We start from the raw sequence: 21,250 nt of genomic DNA on the forward strand, positions 1-21,250 counted from the left end.
ACCGAGCCTCTGCACCACCTTCCCCCCAGCCAGCCTTTTCATGACAGGCAACTTTACCTGTCTGTCTTCCGTCCGTGAGCCCGCCTGCGTGAAGGGTCTCTCGTCCCCCTCCCCATCCGCAGTTCTCGGCCTCTTCAGCTCTTCCTCGTACCTCAGGCTGCAGGCGCCTTCTGCCTCCTCGTCGTAGGACTCGTCATAACAGAAGATGGCCTCCAGGATGTCGTCGTCCGTGGTGAACAGGATGGTGTCTCCAAACTGCTCTGGAGCTGAAACATTGTCAACTCTATGGTGACGACACAACTCAAGTCAGCAGCCCAAGCGCTAAAGCCGCCCCCCTCCTCCTGCAAGCCAGCAGGAAGGTCACAGACACTGCTCCCTGCCCCTCCAGCCCCACAACATCCAGCCCAGGAGAGGCTGCAGTGGCGCTTCATACTGGTTCCTGTGCCGGGACTGCGCACCCTGGGGCACCCCCTGAAAAGAAGCACTGCTTCTGAGGCTGGTGATGGGTTTGGGGCTGTTTAAACCCTCAGCCAGAAACAAAAGCAAAGGGACAAAAGGATATGAGAGGTGAGATCTGGCTGGCGCACCTCTCCAGAAGGGCAGAAGGGCTGAGCACAGGCATGAACAGCCTGCTTTCAAGTTATTGCTATTATTTATTAGATTTATATACCGCTCCTTCATCCAAAGATCTCATGGTGGTTCACAACATGAAATTCAGGATAAAATCAAACCAAAATAAATCAGTTTCCAAAAGGGGGGTGGGGCAGGGGAAACTCTGGCCTGCCTCCCCCCCTCTCATCTCTCCTTTGCCCGGCAGCTAAGGCCAAGCCCTGCATTCGGGAGAAGGGCATGCAGCCTGGACTTCCCTTCCCCTGGCCCTCCCTCTTCCCAGCGCATCTCTTCCTGCTCCAAGGCAAGTATCAGCTGAGGGAAGGGGCTGGGCGGGTGAGCAGGACTGGGAGCCACCTCCTCTTGCTTTCTCTGCAAGGCATAATTAGAAGCAGAACCTTAAAGACCTCCCCCGCACCTCCAGCCAGGGTCCCAGAAGCCTTGGCAATCTCCCCTCTGAAGATGCACTGCTCGTCCAGCAGCATGGTGACGTCCTTTGCGCCCCGGAAGGAGTGGATGCGAGACTTGTTGTAATTCCAGATGCGGATCATGGCCACCTCGCACGCCTTGGCAAATTCCAGGAAGATGCAGTGGGATTTCCCAGGGGTGAAGGGAGCCAGCCAGAGGTGCATGTCGTCCTGAGTTCGGTTCACCCCGTCCAGCAGATTGCTGGCCACTCGCGGATCTTGGCCATAGGAGGGCAAGATGTTGATATCGGGGGGGTTGGCTGTGATTTTGGCAATCTGGATGGGCTCCCCTTTGGAGCTGAAGAGCTCCAGCCCGTTAAGGCCCACGTAGTGCCTGTCCCCCCAGGTGGAGCGGATGTCGATTCTCAAGCGCTGCCCAAAAGGCAGGACTGGGATTTGGAAGTCGCCCCCGTCCTCCAGGTCCAAGCAGCCCTCCCCATCCTGGCGCCTGGGCAGCCCCTGCCCGCTCTCCTTCGCCCGCAGCTTCTGGTCTCCTTGCCGGCTGATTTTCTGCTGGTGGAGAAACTCGTCAAAAATGTCCCCTTGGAAGTCCATGTTGGAGATTCGGCCGTGGTGCAAGTGGTTGAACTTCAGCAGAGAGTTCCAGGACTCCTGCAGAACTTGCTCCTGGGAACTGCCCCACTTTCCCCGGGAAGGCCGTGTGACGTTGCCCTTCGCCAGCAGAGCCTCACCTGGAAGGAGGGAGAAACAGCGCCTCTGGTGCCTGCTGGGCTTGGCTGAACCCTCCTGCAGAGGCAGTGAGGGGGTGCCCCCAAAGCCCAGCAAGCGGGTCTAGCAGCACAGTCCTGCTGCGGAAGAGCCCCGTGGAAAGGTCTGCCTCTGTGCTCACACACCCTTAGATGAGGGAGACCCCAAAGGAGAGGGTGGCTCTGAGCCAGACGGAGCTGGACTCCTACAACTAAGACTCTCCAAAGCGTTTGGAAACCAGGTATCCAAATGGAGTAACGGTTCTCAAGCTTGAGCTGCATGGCAAGTAAGCTGCACAGCTTAAATCAGGGGAACCTATCGTCTGTCCTCTAGATGGAGCTGGAAGGCAGCTCCCGCTGTAGGAACGCAGGAACCTGCCTTACGCTGAGCCAGGCCCATCCAGCTGAAAACTGGCCCCTTGGACTGGCTGGGGCTCTGCAGAATGTCAGGTGGGAGTTTTCTCCCATTCTGGCCTCAAGGTGCTGCTGGAGTGTTTCTGAACATGATGTGTGTGTTCTTTCACCAACTACAATCCCTCCCTGACCACTGTGCATGCTGGCTGCTGGGAGATGGGTTCCAGTCACACCTGGAGGGCTACAGGCTCTCTATCCCAGTTTAGAGGATGCTCAGAGGTGTCACTTTTTACAACATTTCTGAGTGCTGGACCCACACCATTCCTGGGAAGAAGAGTCCGCGCGTGACTCGGCTCAAGCCAAGACGTCCCTGACGCATGACACAGTTGGCACACGGCTTTGTTGTGAAATGAGGTTTTAAGAGATGTAGCAAAAAGGCAGGAAATCCAATAATGTGAGCTTTACATGCCACTGATACAAGCCAGGCAGAGACGTCAATTTGTTCTCGTATGGCCACATCCCCACATCTGCTGATGGGATGTGCCCAGGACCTGTCGGTCTCAATTCCTTACAAGAGAACAGAATCTTATTAAAAGATCTGTTTCAGATAAAATACATCCCTGAACAAAACAATTAGGATTTAAGCAGAGAAAATCAAGCAGTGGGGGCGGGTTTAAGACCTCCGGTTACAAATTGCTCTTACATACTTCACAGACTGCTGCTCCCTCCTGAGAAATGCTACAGCTCCATGTGACTCAGAGCTGAGCCCCATCCTGCAAGCTCCCCAGCACAGGCCCAAGCAGGATATAGAAAGGGCTGCTTCTTAGAAGACGAAAGGACAGCCCATGGCAGGAGACGAACTCCTGAAGTTAGGAAAAGAAGGAAGGCAGGCAGTTTGAGCACTTGGCCTGGGGAAACCAACCTGGCCCTGAAAAAACACAGGCAGCGAAGAGATGAAGCTCTCACTGCACCTGAGCTCTTTTCTTCTGCTCCAGAGCTCTAGCAATGAACAACTGCATATATGTTTTCTCAGAGGCAAGTCCCCCTTCCATGCTCAGTAGGACTTACTCCCAAGTAAACGTGTACAGTTCATACTGCAGCTTTAGTGGCTGAGCATCTTTCTACCGCCCCCTTGCCCCCTCCGAAGAAGTGCTATTTAGTCTAGCAACAAAGGCACCAGCTCCCAGTGAGACCCCCCCTAGGGGCAGCCCAGAACAGCCAGGTGGGGCTGCCCACTGAGTAGACAGAGCTTCAAGCTCAGGGGAGGGGAGCAAGAGCATCGCAGCATGGCCAACCAGAGCCCAGAACCACCCAGGCGAGGGAGGGAGGGAGGCCCCCCCAGCCCCAGGATCCATGGCGGCATTCCATGCCTGGCAGAACACCTCCGAGAAGCAGCACTCCTGCGGCAACTTCTCCATGCACCGCAGTTGCCCAGCTGAAAGGGTCCGAATAGTCCCCAACTCCACCAGGAAGACGGTGTGCGGGCTCTCTAGGCCCAGCAGTTAGCGAGGGCAGCTGAAGGGTGGGGAAATTGCGATGGGAGGGGGATTTCCTTCAGCTGCCAAGGGAGTCGCTTCCCACAACTGCCACTTCCACCTCCACTGCTCACTGTGTGATTATAAACAGCCTCTCCTTCAAGGCATCCCAAGGAGACTGTGCGGGTCAGTTGTGCCCAAGGAAGAAGTTGTGGATGGGGGCACCACCCCACACTTCCCCTTTGTGGCCAGCAGGCAAGTGCTCGCTGTCTAAGAAGCGAGAAAACCAGATGACCCGAATGGACACCTAAGGGAAGCTGGCTGGGGATCAGTTCTTACCTATGTCCGGTGGAGCTTCCTCCTTGAAGATGGCATGGCCAAACTCTTCCCTTCCGTGGCCTCCCAGGCTTCGCCCGGGAAGCAGCAGGTCGGCCGCATAGTTGCACTTGCTGGGCAGGGGACTCAGGAAGTCCAAGCCGGTGGCCGACTCTTTCCTGGCGCCTGCCAGCAGCTTCCCCTCCGCAGACTCAAGGTGGGATCTCTCTAGATCATCTGGGCAGGGGTGGGGGCTCCTGTTGATTGATCCTAGGCAGCCCCTCCCGATGGTATCGTCGGGCAGCTGGGCTCGCTGCGATTCAAGCCAGGGGAATGGGTTTTGCTTAGGTGAGCAGATCTGGCTCTTTTCTTTGGCCTCAGAAGCAGGCAGGATGCAGGGCGGTTCTATGCCAGGCAGCTGAGACAGTTTCCTTCCAGAGAGTTTTTCCATTTGTTCACTCAGAGAAAGATCGTCGTCAGAATGAGGGGGCTCCATGGTCTCTGGCGAGAGGGGGCTGTGGACATTCCCCCTGGAAAGTGAGTCAGGTGCTTCTTGGAGATCTTGCTTCAACTTAACCAGGCCAAGAGAGCTGTCCTTTTCCTTGGAGCAATTTCCCCCCAAGGGAGGCTTCAGATTCAACAGCCCCCTGCCTGGCTCGTGGCTCCAGTCTGCCGCGCCCCAGCCCCTTCCTTCCCTCCCCTTCCCAGGAACGGAGCGACTTTCTGGGAGCTCAATGGTGGTGCAGCTGCTGCCATCAGCACCCTCGATTCCACAGCCCTTTTGCAGTTCACCAGCAAATACAAGGTTTCCATCCACATAGACAATGATGTTTCTTGCTCCAATGTCAAGATCCTGAAAACACACAGAAAAACAAAAGGAGGACCTGGGTCTGGGAGCCAAGCAAAAGTCAGTGGTTTTCATTTCATGCCTTCCCAAAGGAGCCCAATTCATAAGATGTGAAGAGAGACAGTCAGCAGCAAGCTAAAAACATATGCGACGCACTTCAGCTCTGACACATGTGAAGGGGTGCCAGTATCTTCCTCACAATTAAACCTGTAGGCGTTGAGGAATTGGTTGTGTTCAGGCATAACACTAAACCATGGTTTAGTGCATGGGTGGGCAAACAAAGGCCCAGGTCCGGATCCAGCCTAATTGCCTTCTAAATCTGGACTGCAGACGGTCCGGGAATCAGCATGTTTTTACATGAGTAGAATGTGTCCTTTAATTTAAAATGCATCTCTGGGTTATTTGTGGGGCCTGCGAGGTGTTTTTACATGAGTAGAATGTGTGCTTTTACTTAAAATGCATCTCTGGTTTATTTGTGGGGCATAGGAATTCGTTCATTCCCCACCCCCCAAACATAGTCCGGCCCCCACAAGGTCTGAGGGACAGTGGAGCGGCCCCTGCTGAAAAAGTTTGCTGACCCCTGCTTTAGTGTTACAAGAGTGAGCCTGTGCCAGCCTCAGAGTCATGTGCTCCCATGGTGGGGCTCTGAGGAAGGAAGATGGAGTTCCCCTTCCACTTTAGATTAGCTGCAGTTTAACGTGTTGCCCAAGCCATAAACTGTGGTTAAGCTAAAGCTTATGGATAGAAGTTGGTTTGCTTTAATACATCAAGGTCAGCCCCAGTGTCTGGGTTCAGATAACACACTAAACAGCTGTTAATGTAAAAGGCAAGCAAAAGCTCTGAACTCCTCCAGGTGCCACGTCAGAAGTGCAGAGGGAGAATGAGAGCACAAAGTTGCTGCGGCTTGTTCTTGTGATGCTAAAACACAATTCGGTGCAGGGATGATGGGCCACCCAGTGCCCTCTTGATGTTGCTGCATTCCAAATGTCATCAGCCCCAGCTGGCGTGGCCGACAGAGGAGGACTATGGTAAGGTCAGATTTATTTATACGGTCAAAGACCCATCAAGGGTGATGGAGGTTGCAGGTCAACACCATCTAGAGGGCCACAGATCCCTTGCATGCAGTTTAGTGCTACCCTGGGATAAGACCAATACCTGCTCATGCCTTGAGGCTGGTTTTCTGAAGCTTCTGTGCTTCTCTCCATTTCCTTAAACCAGGGATGGCCAACCTGTGACTGCTCAGATGTTGTTGGAGTCTTAGTTCCCATCATTCCCAGCCAGTGAAGCCAATGGTCAGGAATGATGGGAGTTGGGTCCATGAACACCTGGAGGACCACAGGTGAGCCATCCCTGCTAACCTTCATAATTGCTCCCTTTTGGCTTGGACAATTTTTCTTCCCGTCAGAGCCTGGACTTAAGGACCTGTTCTCAAGCCCCTGGAGTTACACCAGGCAAGCACCTGACCCCCAAGCAGACCAGCAAGCAAAGTGCCCTCCTGCCACCTATTTCCCAGGGGAAAGGGGGGCTGCTTCTGTTCTGCTTTAAAAGCTGTATGAGGCCTCCCTCTTTGCTCTCGGCTTCCCCATTTCCCTTCTATTTGTGCTGCCATATGAGTACTGCCTCTGACAGCACAGATGAGAATGAGTCATGGAGGATAAGGCTTAGCTCATCTATAATCCAGAATAGAAAATCCTCTTTCGCTCAGTACCTGGAGCCATTCTGAACAAATCATCCCAGCAGGCTCTCTGAGCAATTCTCACAGCAAATTTCCAGAACCATGAAGCGGCTGCCATCTGCTGTGGGGGGGGGGGGTGTGTGGCTTTGGCTGTGCACCACATTTGCCAGCAGCCTTGCGAACGGGGGCTTAGTGTACAACCAAAGACCAGCTGGATCGTCAAGGCTTAGGGAAAAAATATTGAGTACGAGAAGAAACTGAATGGGGCAAAAAGGCTGAAAAAGCGGCCCATTGAGGACTCAGCCTGTGGAGAGATCACAGAACAATGTCTGCCTATTGGGGGAGGGAAAGGAAAACCATGTGCCTAAGAAATGGAGTGTCCTGAGAGGAGGCAGGGCAGGCAGGTTAGAACCCTGATCAGGAGCACCACTTCATACTGCAACTGTCTGTTGCAGGCCCCACTTGGCGGCGGCGGCAGCAGCAGCAGCAGCAGCAGCAGCAGCAGCAGCAGCAGCAGCAGCTCCCAAATGGGGGTTTTTTCTACTGCATGATATCCTAGTAACTTCTCCCTTTCCGATTGTGCCCAAAAGCCAATTCAAAATGGAAAAGGGCTGTCCAAAACTCTGCAGGCTCTTTTTGTTGTTTGGAAATTCTCACGATGCAGCCTCAAGGGCAAGTCTTGTTTTGAAGGCGTCATCCAAGCATTTCTGCAGCTTGGAATGGAAGCAGTGCCAAAAAACATCCTCCCCTCCCCTCCCCTCTCTCCAAGGCTAACGGAATAACAGCTGAGAACAGTACATGCCGCACCCCGAGGTGCCCACGACCAAAGTCATCACTTACACTAGGCACGGGGGTGCTGTAATTCCAAATCCTGATCCGGGATAGACCAAAGTCATCAGACAAGCTGGGATTTCGGACCACGAAGTACAGCTGCACTGGAGGCTGGAAGAGGCACGTCCAGGGGAAGCGCTCTTTGCTGACCTAGGAGACACGGAAGCAAACCCTCGCAGCAGATGGCTGGGAAGGAAGGAGCCCGGCTGCTGCAGCTTGGAGAGCAGAAGGGGAGGCCAGAGGAGGGCAAGAGCCGCATGCCCACCTGCTCCTAGGGACACCAGGCTTGCCTCGGGGAGAGCCAGCGGCAGCCTCCCTGCAGCTCCAGAGAGCCGCTGCCTGGGTCAAACCGGGGGGGGGGGGGGACTTGTTCTAATCAAAGTAAATCAGCTTTGCAGCTTGCCAGGATCCCAACAGGACACCGACTTGCAGATTAGCAGGCGGGACCTTCAAGAGCGACAGGCATTTCTCACCACCTCTCTTCTAGATGGCAAACTTTTCTCAAGCAGACTGAGTTGTCGGGCACAGAACAGTACAGATTTAAATGTTTTTAAAGCCTTAAAGAAATATCCGTGTTTCAAGTGATGAAAGACGCCTGCCTGTTTCTCAAACAAACAGAGGCCTCTTCAACTTGCTTGTCCTTGCCTGCCAGCTCCTTTTGATCCTGCTCCCCCCACCTGCGCACTTTGACCTTCATGGGTAAGAGGGCCCTGGCATGGAATGCAGCAAAGCTGGAGCTACTCGCCCCCCCCAGGCCAGGCCTCAAAGAGCAGCCACAGCCTCACCTCTGGAGGCTCATCCTAGCCACTCCTTGCAACAAGCTGAGCAGAGGGGAAACAAATGCTAATGCTAATAATAATAATAATAATAATAATAATAATAATAATAATATTTTATTTGTATCCCGCCCTCCCCAGCCAAAGCCAGGCTCAGAGTGGCTAACAACAAGTAAAAATAGCACAGTGTACATAAAATCACAAAGTCAATTAATTAAAAGACATTCTAAAATGAATTCAGAGTCAAATTAATGGCAACCATTAGGCTAGAGTTATGTGAGGATTACCAAAGGAGGGGGTCAGGCTGTGCCCTGGCCAAAGGCCTGGTGAAACAGCTCTGTCTTGCAGGCCCTGCGGAAAGATGTCAAGTCCCGAAGGCCCTGGTCTCTTGTGACAGAGTGTTCCACCAGATCGGGGCCACGGCCGAAAAAGCCCTGGCTCTGGCCGAGGCCAGCCTCGCCTCCCTGTGGCCCAGGATCTCCAAGATTTTTTTATTTGAAGACCATAAGGTTCTCTGTGGGACATACTAGGAGAGGCAGTCCCGTATGTATGAGGGTCCTAGGCCATATAGGGCTTTAAAGGTTAAAACCAGCACCTTAAACCCGACTCTGTACTCCACCGGGAGCCAGTGCAGTTGGTATAGAACCGGGTGAATGTGATCTTGCGGCGAAGACCCTGTAAGGAGTCTCACCGCGGCATTCTGCACCTGCTGGAGTTTCTGGGTCAGTCTCAAGGGTAGCCCCACGTAGAGTGAGTTACAATAATCAAGCCTGGAGGTGACCGTCGCGTGGATCACAGTCCACCCAGGGGCAAAAAGCAAGGAAGCTGTGCATGAGATCGGAACAAGTCTGGTGTTTCTGAGGAGGGGGCTGAGATAGGCTGCATGGCACACTCTCTGTCCTGAGGAGTTGAACCAGGAGAACCCCCGGAGGCAGGTGCTGTTTGAAACCCCCCCACAGGGCATTTGCCGAAATGGAAGAGGGGCATCACACCGCCCTGGAAAGGCGGGTGAGCCCTGGATCCTGCAGGCAGAGCCTACCTTGGAGTTCCTGTTGACCAGGCAGCCCAGCTCTCCTGGCATGTCGGCGTGTCGGATGTCCACGTCGTGAGGAGACACAAACACTTTGGCGTGGTGCAGATCAAAGAACTCCACTTCCGTCAGGCCCACTCTGGTGGCGTTGCCCCAGTTGGAGAGGATCTCCACAGTGATGTAGATGGCATCCCGGATCTCCCTCTCCAATTCCAGCTGGCCCTAGGAGGGTGAAAACTGAGCAGCCGCCACCACAGACACTGTTGCCCCAAGGGGAGCAGCAGGAAGGCGAGGGCAAAGGGCCTTGCCACATGGCTCCTCTGCCCTCTGCCATGCACAGCCATGCCAAGGGATCTGTTATTGAGCCTGCCATCCCAACCCTGGCATGGCCCATCTGCCTAGAGCTTCTGGGGCCTTCATCCCACCTGAGCTCATTTCACTTCCACTACTGATTTCTACAGGGCCTGGGGAAGAGGATGACTCAATGGCACAGCTGTGGCTTCTGCCACTCATAAAAGCCTCCTTCCCTACCAGCACTGGGGAGCTGCGGCAGGAAGACTGGCTCTCAATCTCTTGCAGCACTTTCAGAAGCTTCTTCTGTTGCCTGAAATAGGGAGCAGAACAGTCACAGGCCGGACTCTGGCAGGAAGTCCCGAGACGGACAACTGAAGGCCCAACTCAGCTCCTGCCCTGATCGCTGCACAGCCTGACCCTTCTGGCAAAGACCTGGACCACCTGGAGAATGAGGGGCAGCTCTGCTGACTCGGCTGAGGATGGGCAAGATCTGGGCTACCTTGCCAAAGATTGGAAATGCTCTCAAGAGTTAGCAAACTGGCCTGAAACTCCAGGTCTGTTCCAGGATAATTTTTGTTTAGGAGCAGATAGGAATGTGTCCCCCTCGGGTATGACAGCGTGTTCCCCACTTGCAGGCAGGCATTCTGGCCCAGACACTTCCATGTGCAACCATCGCCCGGGTGCTGAGCCCAGTCCCCAGACACCCCTCTCTTGCCAGGCATTGGGGGAGGAGAGCCAATGGCCCCAGCACCTCACCTCCAACCTCAGAATTGGCCCCACAATGGACTGCAACCTCTGCCCGCCCCACCGGTCTACACATCCTGGATGAGGCCCTCACAGTGGCACCAATGCCATCACCTCGTGAGCCAGGGCTGCTTCAACATGGACAGGATGATAAGGGAACCAGCAGAGACAGGGGACGCCATGGGGATCCACTTGTACATACCAAACCCCCTCCTCCCGCTTGGCTCCAAATTGCCCCTGGAAAAGGATTCAAAATAAACCCACACAGCCACCTGTTTCCTAGGTGCCCAATCCTCTCCATGGCCGTGGAGACGACGCTTCCCTCCTGCAGCTTTTGAGGAGGCTCATTTGTTGCGGACGCAGGTGGCAAAGGCGACGGCAGCTGCGAGAGGGGGAAATGCAAAGACAACAGGTCACGGGGTTGCCAACACCCCTCTGGGAGCTCCAGAACAAGCGTAGGCCGAAGCATCCAGGACGACAACCTGGTAACCAAAGGTAAGGCAGTCACGTGGCAGTCACATGTGCCCCACTGTTCATCCTTAGAGGGCTCAGGGGGACACTCCCTTCATGTACGGATCACCCAGGAGCCTGGCAGTCGAAATGTGGCGCTTCCTCCCTCTTGTGGGCTGCCTGAGGTTAAGGGCAGTGTGGCCCTCCCTCCCTCCCAAGATAGCAGACAGGAGCCAGCTGGATGGGCGCTGAACCCTTCTTCAACAAGGCAACAGGACAGCAGCTCTCCACCACACCGGAGGGCAGAGACTAGCTCAAGGAGAGAAGGGCAAGCTCCCTCTCTGCCACCCAGCAACTGCAACCTCAGGCAACTGCTTCACTGCACCTGCTGGTGGGGCTGGCCCTGTACAGAACTCCAGGTGGTTAAAGGACACCTGGCTGCCAGGTTGTTCCTCCTCCACCACCAAGGGATCCGCCCGATATCTTGATTTCAGTTGTCTCTACACCAGGGTTGCCATATGTCCAGATTTTCCTGGACATTTGTTTTTCTTCTTTTTTCTGTTCTCTTTTTTCATTTTTTTGTTTGTTTTCTCTTTCTCTGTTTTTGTTTTTACTTAGTTTATTTTATCTTATTGTATTATGAGAAAACTTTAATAAAATCTGTTTTTAAAAAAAGAGAAAGAAGAGGAAGTACTCAAAGAGAAGAGAGTCCAAGATGGAGGGGAGTTTCTTAAAGATGAAATACTGAGGGCACAAAGGCAGACCATCACAGCAACAAAGAAAAGTGAGAGGCACCTTTTACAGAGGAGTTGAGATGTAAGAAGGGAATGTATAAGAAATGGAAGAAAGGGGAAATCACAAACAAGGAGTGTACACAAGCAGCCAAGAAGGAGCTCAGGCTTGCAAGAGGGGATGCTCATCAAATGTTTGCAGATGTTACCAAACAGACAACGCCACAGAAGACAGAATCTGAACTCAAAATGACCTTAACAGATTGGAGAACTGGGCGCAAGTCAACAAAATGAATTTCAATAGGGACAAAGGTAAGGTTCTGCACTTAGGCAGAAGAACCAGATGCACAAATAAAAGATGGGGACACCTGGATTACTAGCAGTACATGTGAAAAGGATCTAGGGGTCTTGGTGGATCAGAAGCTTAACATGAGTCAACGGTGTGGTGCAGCAGCAAAAGAAGCTAATGCGATTCTAGGCTGCATCGATAGAAGGCTGGTGTCCAGATCAAGGGAAGTCATAGTCCCACCCTTTCTGCCTTGGTCAGACCACACCTGGAATACTGTGTCCAATTTTGGACACCATAATTTAAGAAGGAAGTTGACAAGCTGGAAGGTGTGCAGAGGAGGGCAACTAAAATGACCAAGGGTCTGGGAACCAAGCCTGATGAGGAACAGTTGAAGGAGCTGTGTAGGCTTAGCCTGGAAAAGAGGAGGCTGAGAGGAGATATGATTGCAATCTTCAAATATCTCAAGGGCTGTAATATGGAAGATGGAGCAAACTTGTTTTCTGCTGCTCTGGAGGGCAGGACTCGAACCCATGGATTCAAGTTGCAAGAAAGGAGATTCTGACTAAACATCAGAAAAACTTCCTGACAGTAAGAGCTGTTTGACTGTGGAACAGTCTCCCTTGGGAGGTGGTGGCCTCTCTTTCCTGGAAGGTTTTTAAGCAGAGGTTGGATGGCCATACGCCAGGGATGCTTTAGCTGAGATTCCTGCATTGCAGGGAGTTAGACCCTTGGGGTCTTTTCCTACTCTACAATTCTACGATTCTATGACCCCACCCTCTCTGCTTGCGCTTTTGTGGGGGAGCAAAGTTTGTGTTCCTTTTGGTTCTTCTCATTTGGACAAGACTTCCGTCTCTGAGGGCTTCTTTGCCTCTGCCTGTTAACCATGCTGGCCTCCTCTTGGCCCTAGAGCTGCCTTTCCTGATCTGCACTACACGCTCCAGTTGAGCTTTTAGACAACTCCCGAGCAATTCCAGTGATTTGGCCCTCTTGACTCTGCCTTTTTAGCAGCCTCCTCATTTCGGGGGAGTTTCCTCTTTTGGCAACAGACAGGCAGGCAGGGACAGCGCAAGGAAGCAAGAGGCCTCTCTCCCCAGCTCCTGTCCCAAATCACCGCCACTTTAGCACATCTGCTGGCAGAAGCAAATGCATTTCATGCCCAGCAGCATTGCCCTAAATTTACCTCTGCACCCTCCTATTCCCATGCAGTCTATGAAGACTTTTGGCTGTTCAAACTTTCGCTTTTGATAAACCATTTTGCCTCTCCTGTCCCCCAGCCCAAGGAACTGCCCCTCTTGTTTTTGAAACAACCCCTTCCTTTTGCTAAGTCACAGAGGGAACCATTGGCGCCCCCCCCCCCCAGCTGACTACATTTGGGATCAGGCAGCAGGAGGAGCCCGCTCTCCATTGCCACGAAAGCGCCAGTCGTATAAACTCTTCCAGGGCTGCCCTCAGCAGCTGGGAAGGGGTTTGCAGTCCTCAAAAAAAGCTTGCAAAGGGCAGGGCGAGGGCGGGGTGGGTGTACACAGGGAGCGCCAACTCGCTTGGTGGGGAGAGAGACGGTTTCTGCTACTGACCTCAGCAGAAGCGGCTGGCTCCAGCTCAGCCCTCAGGGGCCCAGCCTGCAGCTGCCTGCAGAGAAGCTCCTTCTGGAGGGTCTCGTTTTCTGCCTGCACCGCCTTCAGGACCACAGAAGCCGAGAGCACAGGGTCTTTTTTCTCACGCACGTTCTTCCGGGTGGCTGAAAGAGGCCTTTCGGATCGGCTGATTGGCCCTGGTGCCCAAAAGAAGCAGAAAAGACTTTATGGCCATTTTCTCAAAGCGCAAGTGAGTCCCTGCCCCAGGCTAAGGCTGAAAGGGCTCCTGTGCCACAGGATGGGAAATGCCCAGAGGAGGAAGAGGGGGCATGTCTTGTATGTGATGCACAGCAAGGAAACCCAGGGCTCTCCTATGCACCACCCAGGGCAGGATATGGACCCTTCTCCCTGGCACAAGCCTCCAGCCCCACAAGGATGCCAGAGAGGTCAAAGCAGCTACCGCCCAGCTCCTGCCATTTCCCCTCAACTAACAATCTGCTGGGTGCAAGGATGTGACTCCAGACATAGAGCAAAGAGCTGAGGTGGGCTCCACTCAGGTCTGAGCAGCAGAGGGAGAAGAGGACAGTCAGGGCCCTGTGCCATTTCCGCCAAGTGGGGAGGAAAACCTGCCAAGGAAGAGGCAGAGAAGCCATGAAGGAAGAGACAGCAGCTCAGGGGAAGCAGAAAAACCAGCATGGAGGAGGGGGAGGAGGAAGGCAGGGCAGCCGCTTGAGAAGGTAAGAATTCAGCCGAAAAGGAGGGACACAGCAAAGAGGGAAGAAAGTAAACAGAGTAGCCTTTTGAGGAGTTCGCAAGCTGTAGAGAGAGGTGGAGTCAAGAGGCATTTCTCAGATGACAGGGCTGCTGGGGCATATTTGAAAGCTGAGCTCTTTGAGAAAGAGAAAGGCAGAAAGAGCCAGAGAAACATGTGCAGCCAAGAAGCCTGTGAAGGGCTATTTGTGGAGAACCATCTGAAGTCAGATTTGATGGCGACTTCTGAGGGCTGGTGGCTGCTTTGCAAGCCAGTCTTCCCAAACACTGGCGTGCTCTTGAGGGTTCTACATCTGTGCTGCGCAATGCTTGAAAATGCTGCGCCACAAGAGAAAGACGTCAGTCGACTGCCAAGAGGCATGCCCAAGTCACACTCCCTTTCCTCTCTTCTCTCTGCAAGGAAGGCTTTGTGTGCCTCACTAATGAGATCCCAACGGGCTCCCCAGCGAGATGGTGATACATGACAACGAGAGCATGAATGCAAGCAAGCAGCACACCCAGCTGGGCCCTTGCGAGGCAACAGGACCTGCCTGTGGTCCCTTCTCATCCTCACGGCAGGCCCCTCCTGCAGCCTCTGCATCCCCTCGATCCTTTAGGCGTTGCAATGAAACAATCACCATCTCCCTTACTGGAGGGGGTCTGTTCCTGATCCTCCTGGTGCAGGCACCCAGCAGAGAGCGGCCGAGCCACTTGGCTACCAGGCTTGGTGGGGACGTAGGTCTCAGCGCTGCCCTTCCTTTTTGCAGAGAGGCTCCGCTCCTTCTTCATGTCTACGGAAAGACAAACAGAAGTGATGCCCAGGCTGGCTTCCTTGAGGAAAGGCAGCATGTGCTCATGGGGAGTGGAAGAGGCAAAGGCAATCAGGCACTCCCCAAGGTACAGGGGAGGCCACTGCTTCTCAGACGCTGCCTATTTTGGTACCATGAGAGAGTGGGAGTGGTGGAAAACAAGGCTAATGCCAGCACCTCACCTTCCACCAGCACATCCACAGTCAAACAAGACAAGGCACAAAAAGGGAAAGGGAGATTGGCAGAATTCTCTACAAGCAAGACAAAATACACTCTCTCTTTCCTCTCTGGTCCAAGGCAGGCAGTCCGCCCCCTCTGGACTTACTTTGGCAGTTGGGCTTGAATTCCAGCACAAGGAGAGAGGTGGGCGCAGCTGCTGCTGGGGAGTCTCCTGCGTTGCTGAGGAGAAGCCCAGTGCCTTCTCCAGAAGACTCCAGGGGCTCCTCTGCCTCCGAGGCCCCTGCAGGCACGTCCTCCTCCACAGAGTCAGAGGTCTCCCCTTCCGAGCAATCTTCCTCCATCCTCTTCTGATTCACACTGAACTCCAAGTTCTGCCGGAGTTCCTGCCACAAAATTCCAGAGAGACAGGTTGAAAATCTCACAATAAAAAAAGGATCCAAATCAAGGCTGCTACCTGGCATCCATTTACCTTGCAGAAAACCTCAGTAAACTCAATGTGACTCTGCTCTGGGTTGATGTATGTAAGATTCTGCTATAAATCCCCTTGCGTATCCAACATGCTGCGACAATGAAGAGGTGCAGGGTGAATCAAAGTCTGGCCATCAGGAGGCAGCGGCTGTTGCTGGGAGCTGTTAGCTCTATGCAGGTCCCAGGAATACCCAGAATCACAGCTAGGAGAACTCAGATGAGTCACCCAGCCAAAAGAAAGCAGAGTTTGCAGAATGAAGCTCAAATCCTCAGTTCTCTGCACCCCTTGTTCTACCAGAGCTTGTTTATTTCTTCCTCACCCCTTTTTCCTCGTGTATTTTGTTGTTTCGACTCAGCCTTAGAGGACTGTCTTACCAGTGATCATTGCACAGTCACTCTGGGAGACTTTTTGACTGAACAAGAGGGATGAGTCTTGCCAAGCCCTGGCCTGTGACCCGACACAGAGTCCTCAGAGGACGATCCAAGCACCCGACAGGTCGAGGACCCTGAGCAGCAGGCAGGGCCCCCTGGACCTGAGGATCGCCCTGAGAGGCCCTTCAGATTGACATCCAACCAAAAAAAACCTAGAACCAGCAGAGGAGGTGGAGCCACCCCACAGGCCTTGAGTGCATCAGGGCCAAAGGCTTCAGGTCGAGTTCAAAGAGCACTGGCATGTGGGCACTTATGGATGCAGGGTCATTGGTCTCCTTGTGAGGTGGGTGTCTACTCATGATTAAGCAATCCCCAATATTCCTTCACAACCAGCAGCTGCGCTCAATGTGTGGTCTAGGAGGTCAAGGTACATAAGTCTTCCAGTTTCGGGAAACAATGCAGAGTGCTGACCCCTTGTTGCTTACAGCTTGAGTCTAGTCCGCCTTGCTGTGCCTTGCCTGGCCTCCCTGGGACATTATTGACCTTGGACTCTTTCTGGACCTTGACTCCGGATCAGGTCTGAACCTAGACTGATGCTCTGCGCTTTGCCTTGGTTCGAACGGACTGTGCTGCATGAGCAATCCTGTCCTTGTTGGAGAGTACTTTGATGAAGGTTTCTATACCTGGGACCCCTCCCTGCCACAGCCATTGAGGGTATCCTTTGGAGAATGACACAGGTAAAAAGGCTGTCAATAAATAGGACAGCATGTAGATGAGGGAGACTATGACTGCAACCCTAAACACGTTTACCAAGCCATAAGCCTGATGGAACACTTGCAGTAAACAGACCTAGGTTGTGCAGTAAGAGAAAAACCAAAGGCTATTGAGGGAGAAAGACCCCTCTCTCTTTTCCAACAGGGGATCAAGGAGGGGCTGTCATTGTTGGGGGGGGGCACCTACGAAGAGCTCCTGCCCAAGTCCAGCAGAGCTTTTGATTCATCTTGTCAGGGTTCTGGAGATGCTGCCCACCAGGCGAACCCAAGGCTACCTTCATGTCCTCCATGCTGAGAAGCAGCTGTTCCTTTTCAGCATAATTGCTCATACTTTGTTCTGCCCTTGGAACGGAGAGGATATGGCCACTGGGGATTGTGCTTTCTGGAGATTTGAGACTCTGGAAACAGACAGAGAAGTAGCAGTAAATAAACTTCCTGATGCTTCTCTGCTTAGGAGAGGCAAATTGCCAAGAGCAAACCCTGGGGATGCTGCCAACATCCACCAGACTTCATTTCCAACACTCTGCAGGGCAAGGTAAGCATCTTGGAGGCAGTTTCTGTCAGGGAGAAAAAACACCACACTTGCAAAAACTGATGAGAGGGGAGAAAGTTAGAGGTACAACATCTTGTGCAAGCTTGGTGTTCTTCACAGAGCACCAACAAATGATACAGGTTCCCTGCGACATGTTCCTTCTCCCATAGCTGCAACCTGAAACCTGCACAGCATCTGACAGGCCTCCTTGGAATGTCTCCTGCTTCTTTCCACATTCCACCGAGAGACACTGATCATCCAGCTTTTTTCCTCCTCCACCACTCTTGCTTTGTTTGCCATCAAATCTGACAAAGAGGAGAACTTTTAAGCTTGCACGCTATTTTGGCATTCTGGTGAGCCTAATGCAGCTACTGCCCTAATATGGATTTTTTACAGTTACCTTAAATATTGTTTAAAGTTGCAGACCACAGTTTAGCACAAATTAAAAACAAATCAGCCCAAAGGTAAAGCAGTGGATCTTCATGACACATGCAACAGCTGGTGTTGCTGCTCATGAATGCAAGACCCACAATGGATTCATAGGTTTTACTGGAGACATCACCTTCCTGTGAAAGACCCAAGAAGAAATATTTGAAAACGCTAAAATTCCCTGGCTGGGTGGCTAGTTTGAGTCTGTGCATATGTACACACAACTGCAAATGTGTGTGTTTGTGTGTGTGTCATGAACTTAAGAAGAAACAAAGCACAAAAATCAATGTAAGGCCCTTCTTGGAAGGGAGAATTGTTTCCTGGTGTTAGTGCTAGAGTTTCACCTTCGATAATAAAAGATGCTTTTCGCAAAATGGTGGAGGCACATACCTGGCGAGCGTCATCCTGTTCACAGTCACTTGAATGCGAGCTTAGGCTTTCATAAGGTTCAAAATCCTCAGAGTACTCTGAAGGAGGAGAGACATGGAGTCTGGATCCACTTTCTGTTTTGATCTGCACTGCTTTCTAGAAAATGGAAAACCCCATTGTGTGTGTTAAGTTTGACTCTTTTCAGGAATAAACAGGAATCTGCTACTGCCTTCACGCTGGCAAGTATCCATTGTAATCCCACCAGCTATTATTTGGCTGATGTTCTGTGCCTGCCCCAGCATCCTCTGGGCTCTGGAATGGCCTTAATCCAGTCTAATGGCCACCATTGTTTTCACACTTTCTCTTGCATGCTTTCGGCCCTACATTAACAAGAGGAATCCCCTAAGCGGGATCGAACCAACAGGCTAGAAGGCTTGATGTGTAGAAGAAGAAGAAGAAGAAGAAGAGGAGGAGGATATGATATCCCGCTTTATCACTACCCTAAGGAGTCTCAAAGCAGCTCACATTCTCCTTTCCCTTCCTCCCCCACAACAAACACTCTGTGAGGTGAGTGAGGCTGAGAGACTTCAGAGAAGTGGGACTGGCTCAAGGTCACCCAGCACCTGCATGTGGAGGAACGTGAAAGCGAACACGGTTCACCAGATTACGAGTCCACCACTCTTAACTACTACACCACACTGGCTCTCGATGTGAACCTGCAATGTAGGGCTAATGTGGTGCAGTGGTTAGGTTGAGTGTCAGTCTTGGACTAGGCTACAAACTCAGTGCCCAGCTCTACACTTCCCAAGTTAAACTGTCATTTTTCATCTTCATCCTCCAGGGACATTTGTTCCAAATGGGACACTCCTTGGCTCCGGCTGGCTTTTCCCCTCACCCCAGTGATCAGTTTAAAAGCTGCTCTGCCACTTTTCCCAACCAGACTCTGGGGCCATCGAGGAGCAAAGTGTGTGCACCCTCCTCCTCCCTACCTGGAGCCACCCTCGGCGCTGGATTTTACTTGGTGCACTTTGTGTGCTCCTCCCTTGTAGGTTGTCGTCGTCGTCTTGTAACAGGGCTCTTGAACTGGAACCTGAAAGGAAATTTGGAGCAGAGTCTTGGAACAAGGAGGGCTCAAAGGCCGTCAGGTGCCACTCCTTGCCCTGAGGCAAGGCTTTCAACACACAAACTCTCCTACAGATTATCGTGTACCCTAAGGGCAGAGAGGAACACAGTTCCAAATGTGGGAAAGACTCACACCATGAGGTTACTGGGACTAGCTGCTCTGTCAGCTCTTGAGCTGCAGGGCAGGTGTATCCTCAGCTGCACTGAAGGTCCCTAGAATTTAGAAATTGTAGGGGGGAGGGGCACATCAGTCAAGGGCTGCCCATGTTGCATGCAGCAGCAGTACTTTGGGTGCTTCCTTCCTCTCCCAAAATGCCTTCTGTGTCGGCTGACTAGGGAGCAGCGCTGGTAATGGCAGGTATGGGACCCCAGGCAGTGAGCCTGGCAGCTTATGCCCCTTTCTCACTATATGCTTCACCACACACACACATCACAGCTTTCATTAGCTGTAGAAGGACCTGAGAATGGGGACTAAAAGGGGCAGAGATGATGCTGTAGCATAAAGTCACTTGAAGAGAGTTATTGTAGATGAAATGGGAGGGTGGGGTCAACTAGAACAAAATGCCTTTCCTGAGCTGGTTTCTATTCTAGGCTCTGCACATGGCAGAAAGCCTGTGTGCCCAAACAGAGAAATCAACCCTTCAGTGGCACGATGCAAGGCAGATGGAGTCCGCTTTTGACTGGGTGATTTACTAAAAAGCTAGAGATTCCCTAAAGTCCACCAATGTGTGTCAAATTCACAAATAAGGTGGTGTGATCAGGAGAACCTCTTAAGAGCTGGGGGATGACTTCTGTGTTGAGCCTTCACTCTTGCTATAGACCCTTCACTCTTGCCCCAAGTTTTCTTCATTTAAGGATTCTCAAGGCCAGCAGATATGAGGTGGCACACTGGGAAATGACCACCAGCTTACTATCTGCCTACTCCTGGTGCAATGGTGTTTCAATATAGTTATGTCACAAAGGAACTCACAGTTTCCCCTTGCTGTTCGTGTGCCACTTCTGAAAAAGTTCTGAGGGTTGACTTTCTTGCGGTGGTTAGTTAGTTCTGAGTTCGCTCCGTTCACATACAGAATAAACCCTTGTTCCAGCTGCTCCAGCTTAATCTGCATAGGGTCCTTTCTTCTGAGCTCTTTCAATATCCTAAAATATGCAGCACACCAATTTTCTGATTTGAGGGTTCTCCAAGGATCACGTTCTCTCTACAGAAAATGCTACCGTGACGACTTCTGTGGTGAGGCAGAAGTCTCCACAAAGCCATGATGGAGATCCTCCTACAAATAGCTGAGGAATACCATGAAAATTTATCCAAATTTGGGGGAGCACTGAGTGAAAGAAGTAGTCTGCTGAAACCTGCCTCTGCCTCTGCTCAGAGTGCAGGGTCTGCTAGATTTAAGGACAATATAGAATCATCTTGCCCTGGAAGGAGGAGTTCCTGGGAATCCCCAAGATGGACTGTTGAGTTTACTAAGCTACTGCTTGCTTTTCTACAAACCTGTTGTTTATTGATATTTTAAATCAATAAGCTGGTTTTCTGCCTTAAAAAATGCTATCCAAGAGCCACCTCCAAGTTCACATCCTTGTCTACAGTCTGTTTGTGTAGAGGATTCTTGCAGGAAGATCTAAGAAGGAAGACCTTTATGGTCTGAGCCAGATTCTTTCCTGACAGGATTCATTCATTCATACATTTCTAAACTACTTGTCTTAAGCTGACATCAAGAATGTTTGAATAAATAAATCCTGCCAGGAAAGAATCTGGCTCAGAGGCTGCCTGCCTGCCTAAGGTGCTGCTTTCTACCCAGGCCTTTGGCCATTAAACAATCTACAGCCTTTTAAAAGTGTGGAGACTATTACTATGGTTTTTGTTTTCTTGTTTTTCATTATGCCATGTTATGTAGGCTTTTAATGTTGCACACTGCCCTGGGATCTTTGGGAAAAGGGTTATATAAGAGTTGAATGAATGAATGAATGTCCCATTCACAAGAGGCAGTCAAGCAATGCTTCTCCAGCAGATCTCAAAGAATAGGTGTGAATATATGAAGAAAGAAGGTCTTCAGACAGGCTGCTCCTGTGTTGTTTAGGGCTTCATACCCTTGCAGTAACACCTTAAATTTGGGCTGGTAGCATATTGGCCATTAGTGCAAATTCTCTTGGAGTCAATACCTAGAACAGGATGACTAGGATGTCTTCGTCCAGGAATGACCACGGCTGTCATATCAAAGCTGCTAAAAGCCAGAGAGGCCCCAAGCCTCTCGCAGCAAAGATGGCTCAAGCGCAAGCC

General features: G+C 51.9%; 1 protein-coding gene across 11 annotated transcripts in view; it reads right to left on the minus strand.

Annotated features, from left to right (window-relative positions):
* KATNIP (katanin interacting protein) overlaps window positions 1–21,250 on the minus strand; it is a 35,225-nt gene that overhangs the window by 11,782 nt on the left and 2,193 nt on the right. For 5 of the 11 annotated variants that reach the window (XM_083711257.1, XM_083711253.1, XM_083711256.1 and 2 more), the window contains exons 3-16: window positions 19,943–20,112; window positions 18,840–18,940; window positions 17,872–18,006; window positions 16,796–16,918; window positions 15,053–15,290; window positions 14,569–14,709; window positions 13,136–13,365; window positions 10,397–10,506; window positions 9,618–9,690; window positions 9,096–9,308; window positions 7,290–7,430; window positions 3,952–4,780; window positions 1,028–1,768; window positions 58–266 (exon numbers count right to left, since the gene is read on the minus strand). In XM_083711257.1, coding sequence (XP_083567383.1) covers window positions 58–266; window positions 1,028–1,768; window positions 3,952–4,780; window positions 7,290–7,430; window positions 9,096–9,308; window positions 9,618–9,690; window positions 10,397–10,506; window positions 13,136–13,365; window positions 14,569–14,709; window positions 15,053–15,290; window positions 16,796–16,918; window positions 17,872–18,006; window positions 18,840–18,940; window positions 19,943–20,112 — 3,454 coding nt within the window. The remainder of the gene's footprint in view (window positions 1–57; window positions 267–1,027; window positions 1,769–3,951; window positions 4,781–7,289; window positions 7,431–9,095; window positions 9,309–9,617; window positions 9,691–10,396; window positions 10,507–13,135; window positions 13,366–14,568; window positions 14,710–15,052; window positions 15,291–16,795; window positions 16,919–17,871; window positions 18,007–18,839; window positions 18,941–19,942; window positions 20,113–21,250) is intronic. The other 6 variants (XM_083711260.1, XM_083711262.1, XM_083711261.1 and 3 more) reach the window with 3 other exon arrangements.

This window comes from Podarcis gaigeae (genome assembly GCF_964106915.1).
Source record: "Podarcis gaigeae genome assembly, chromosome: 14".
NCBI lineage: Eukaryota > Metazoa > Chordata > Lepidosauria > Squamata > Lacertidae > Podarcis > Podarcis gaigeae.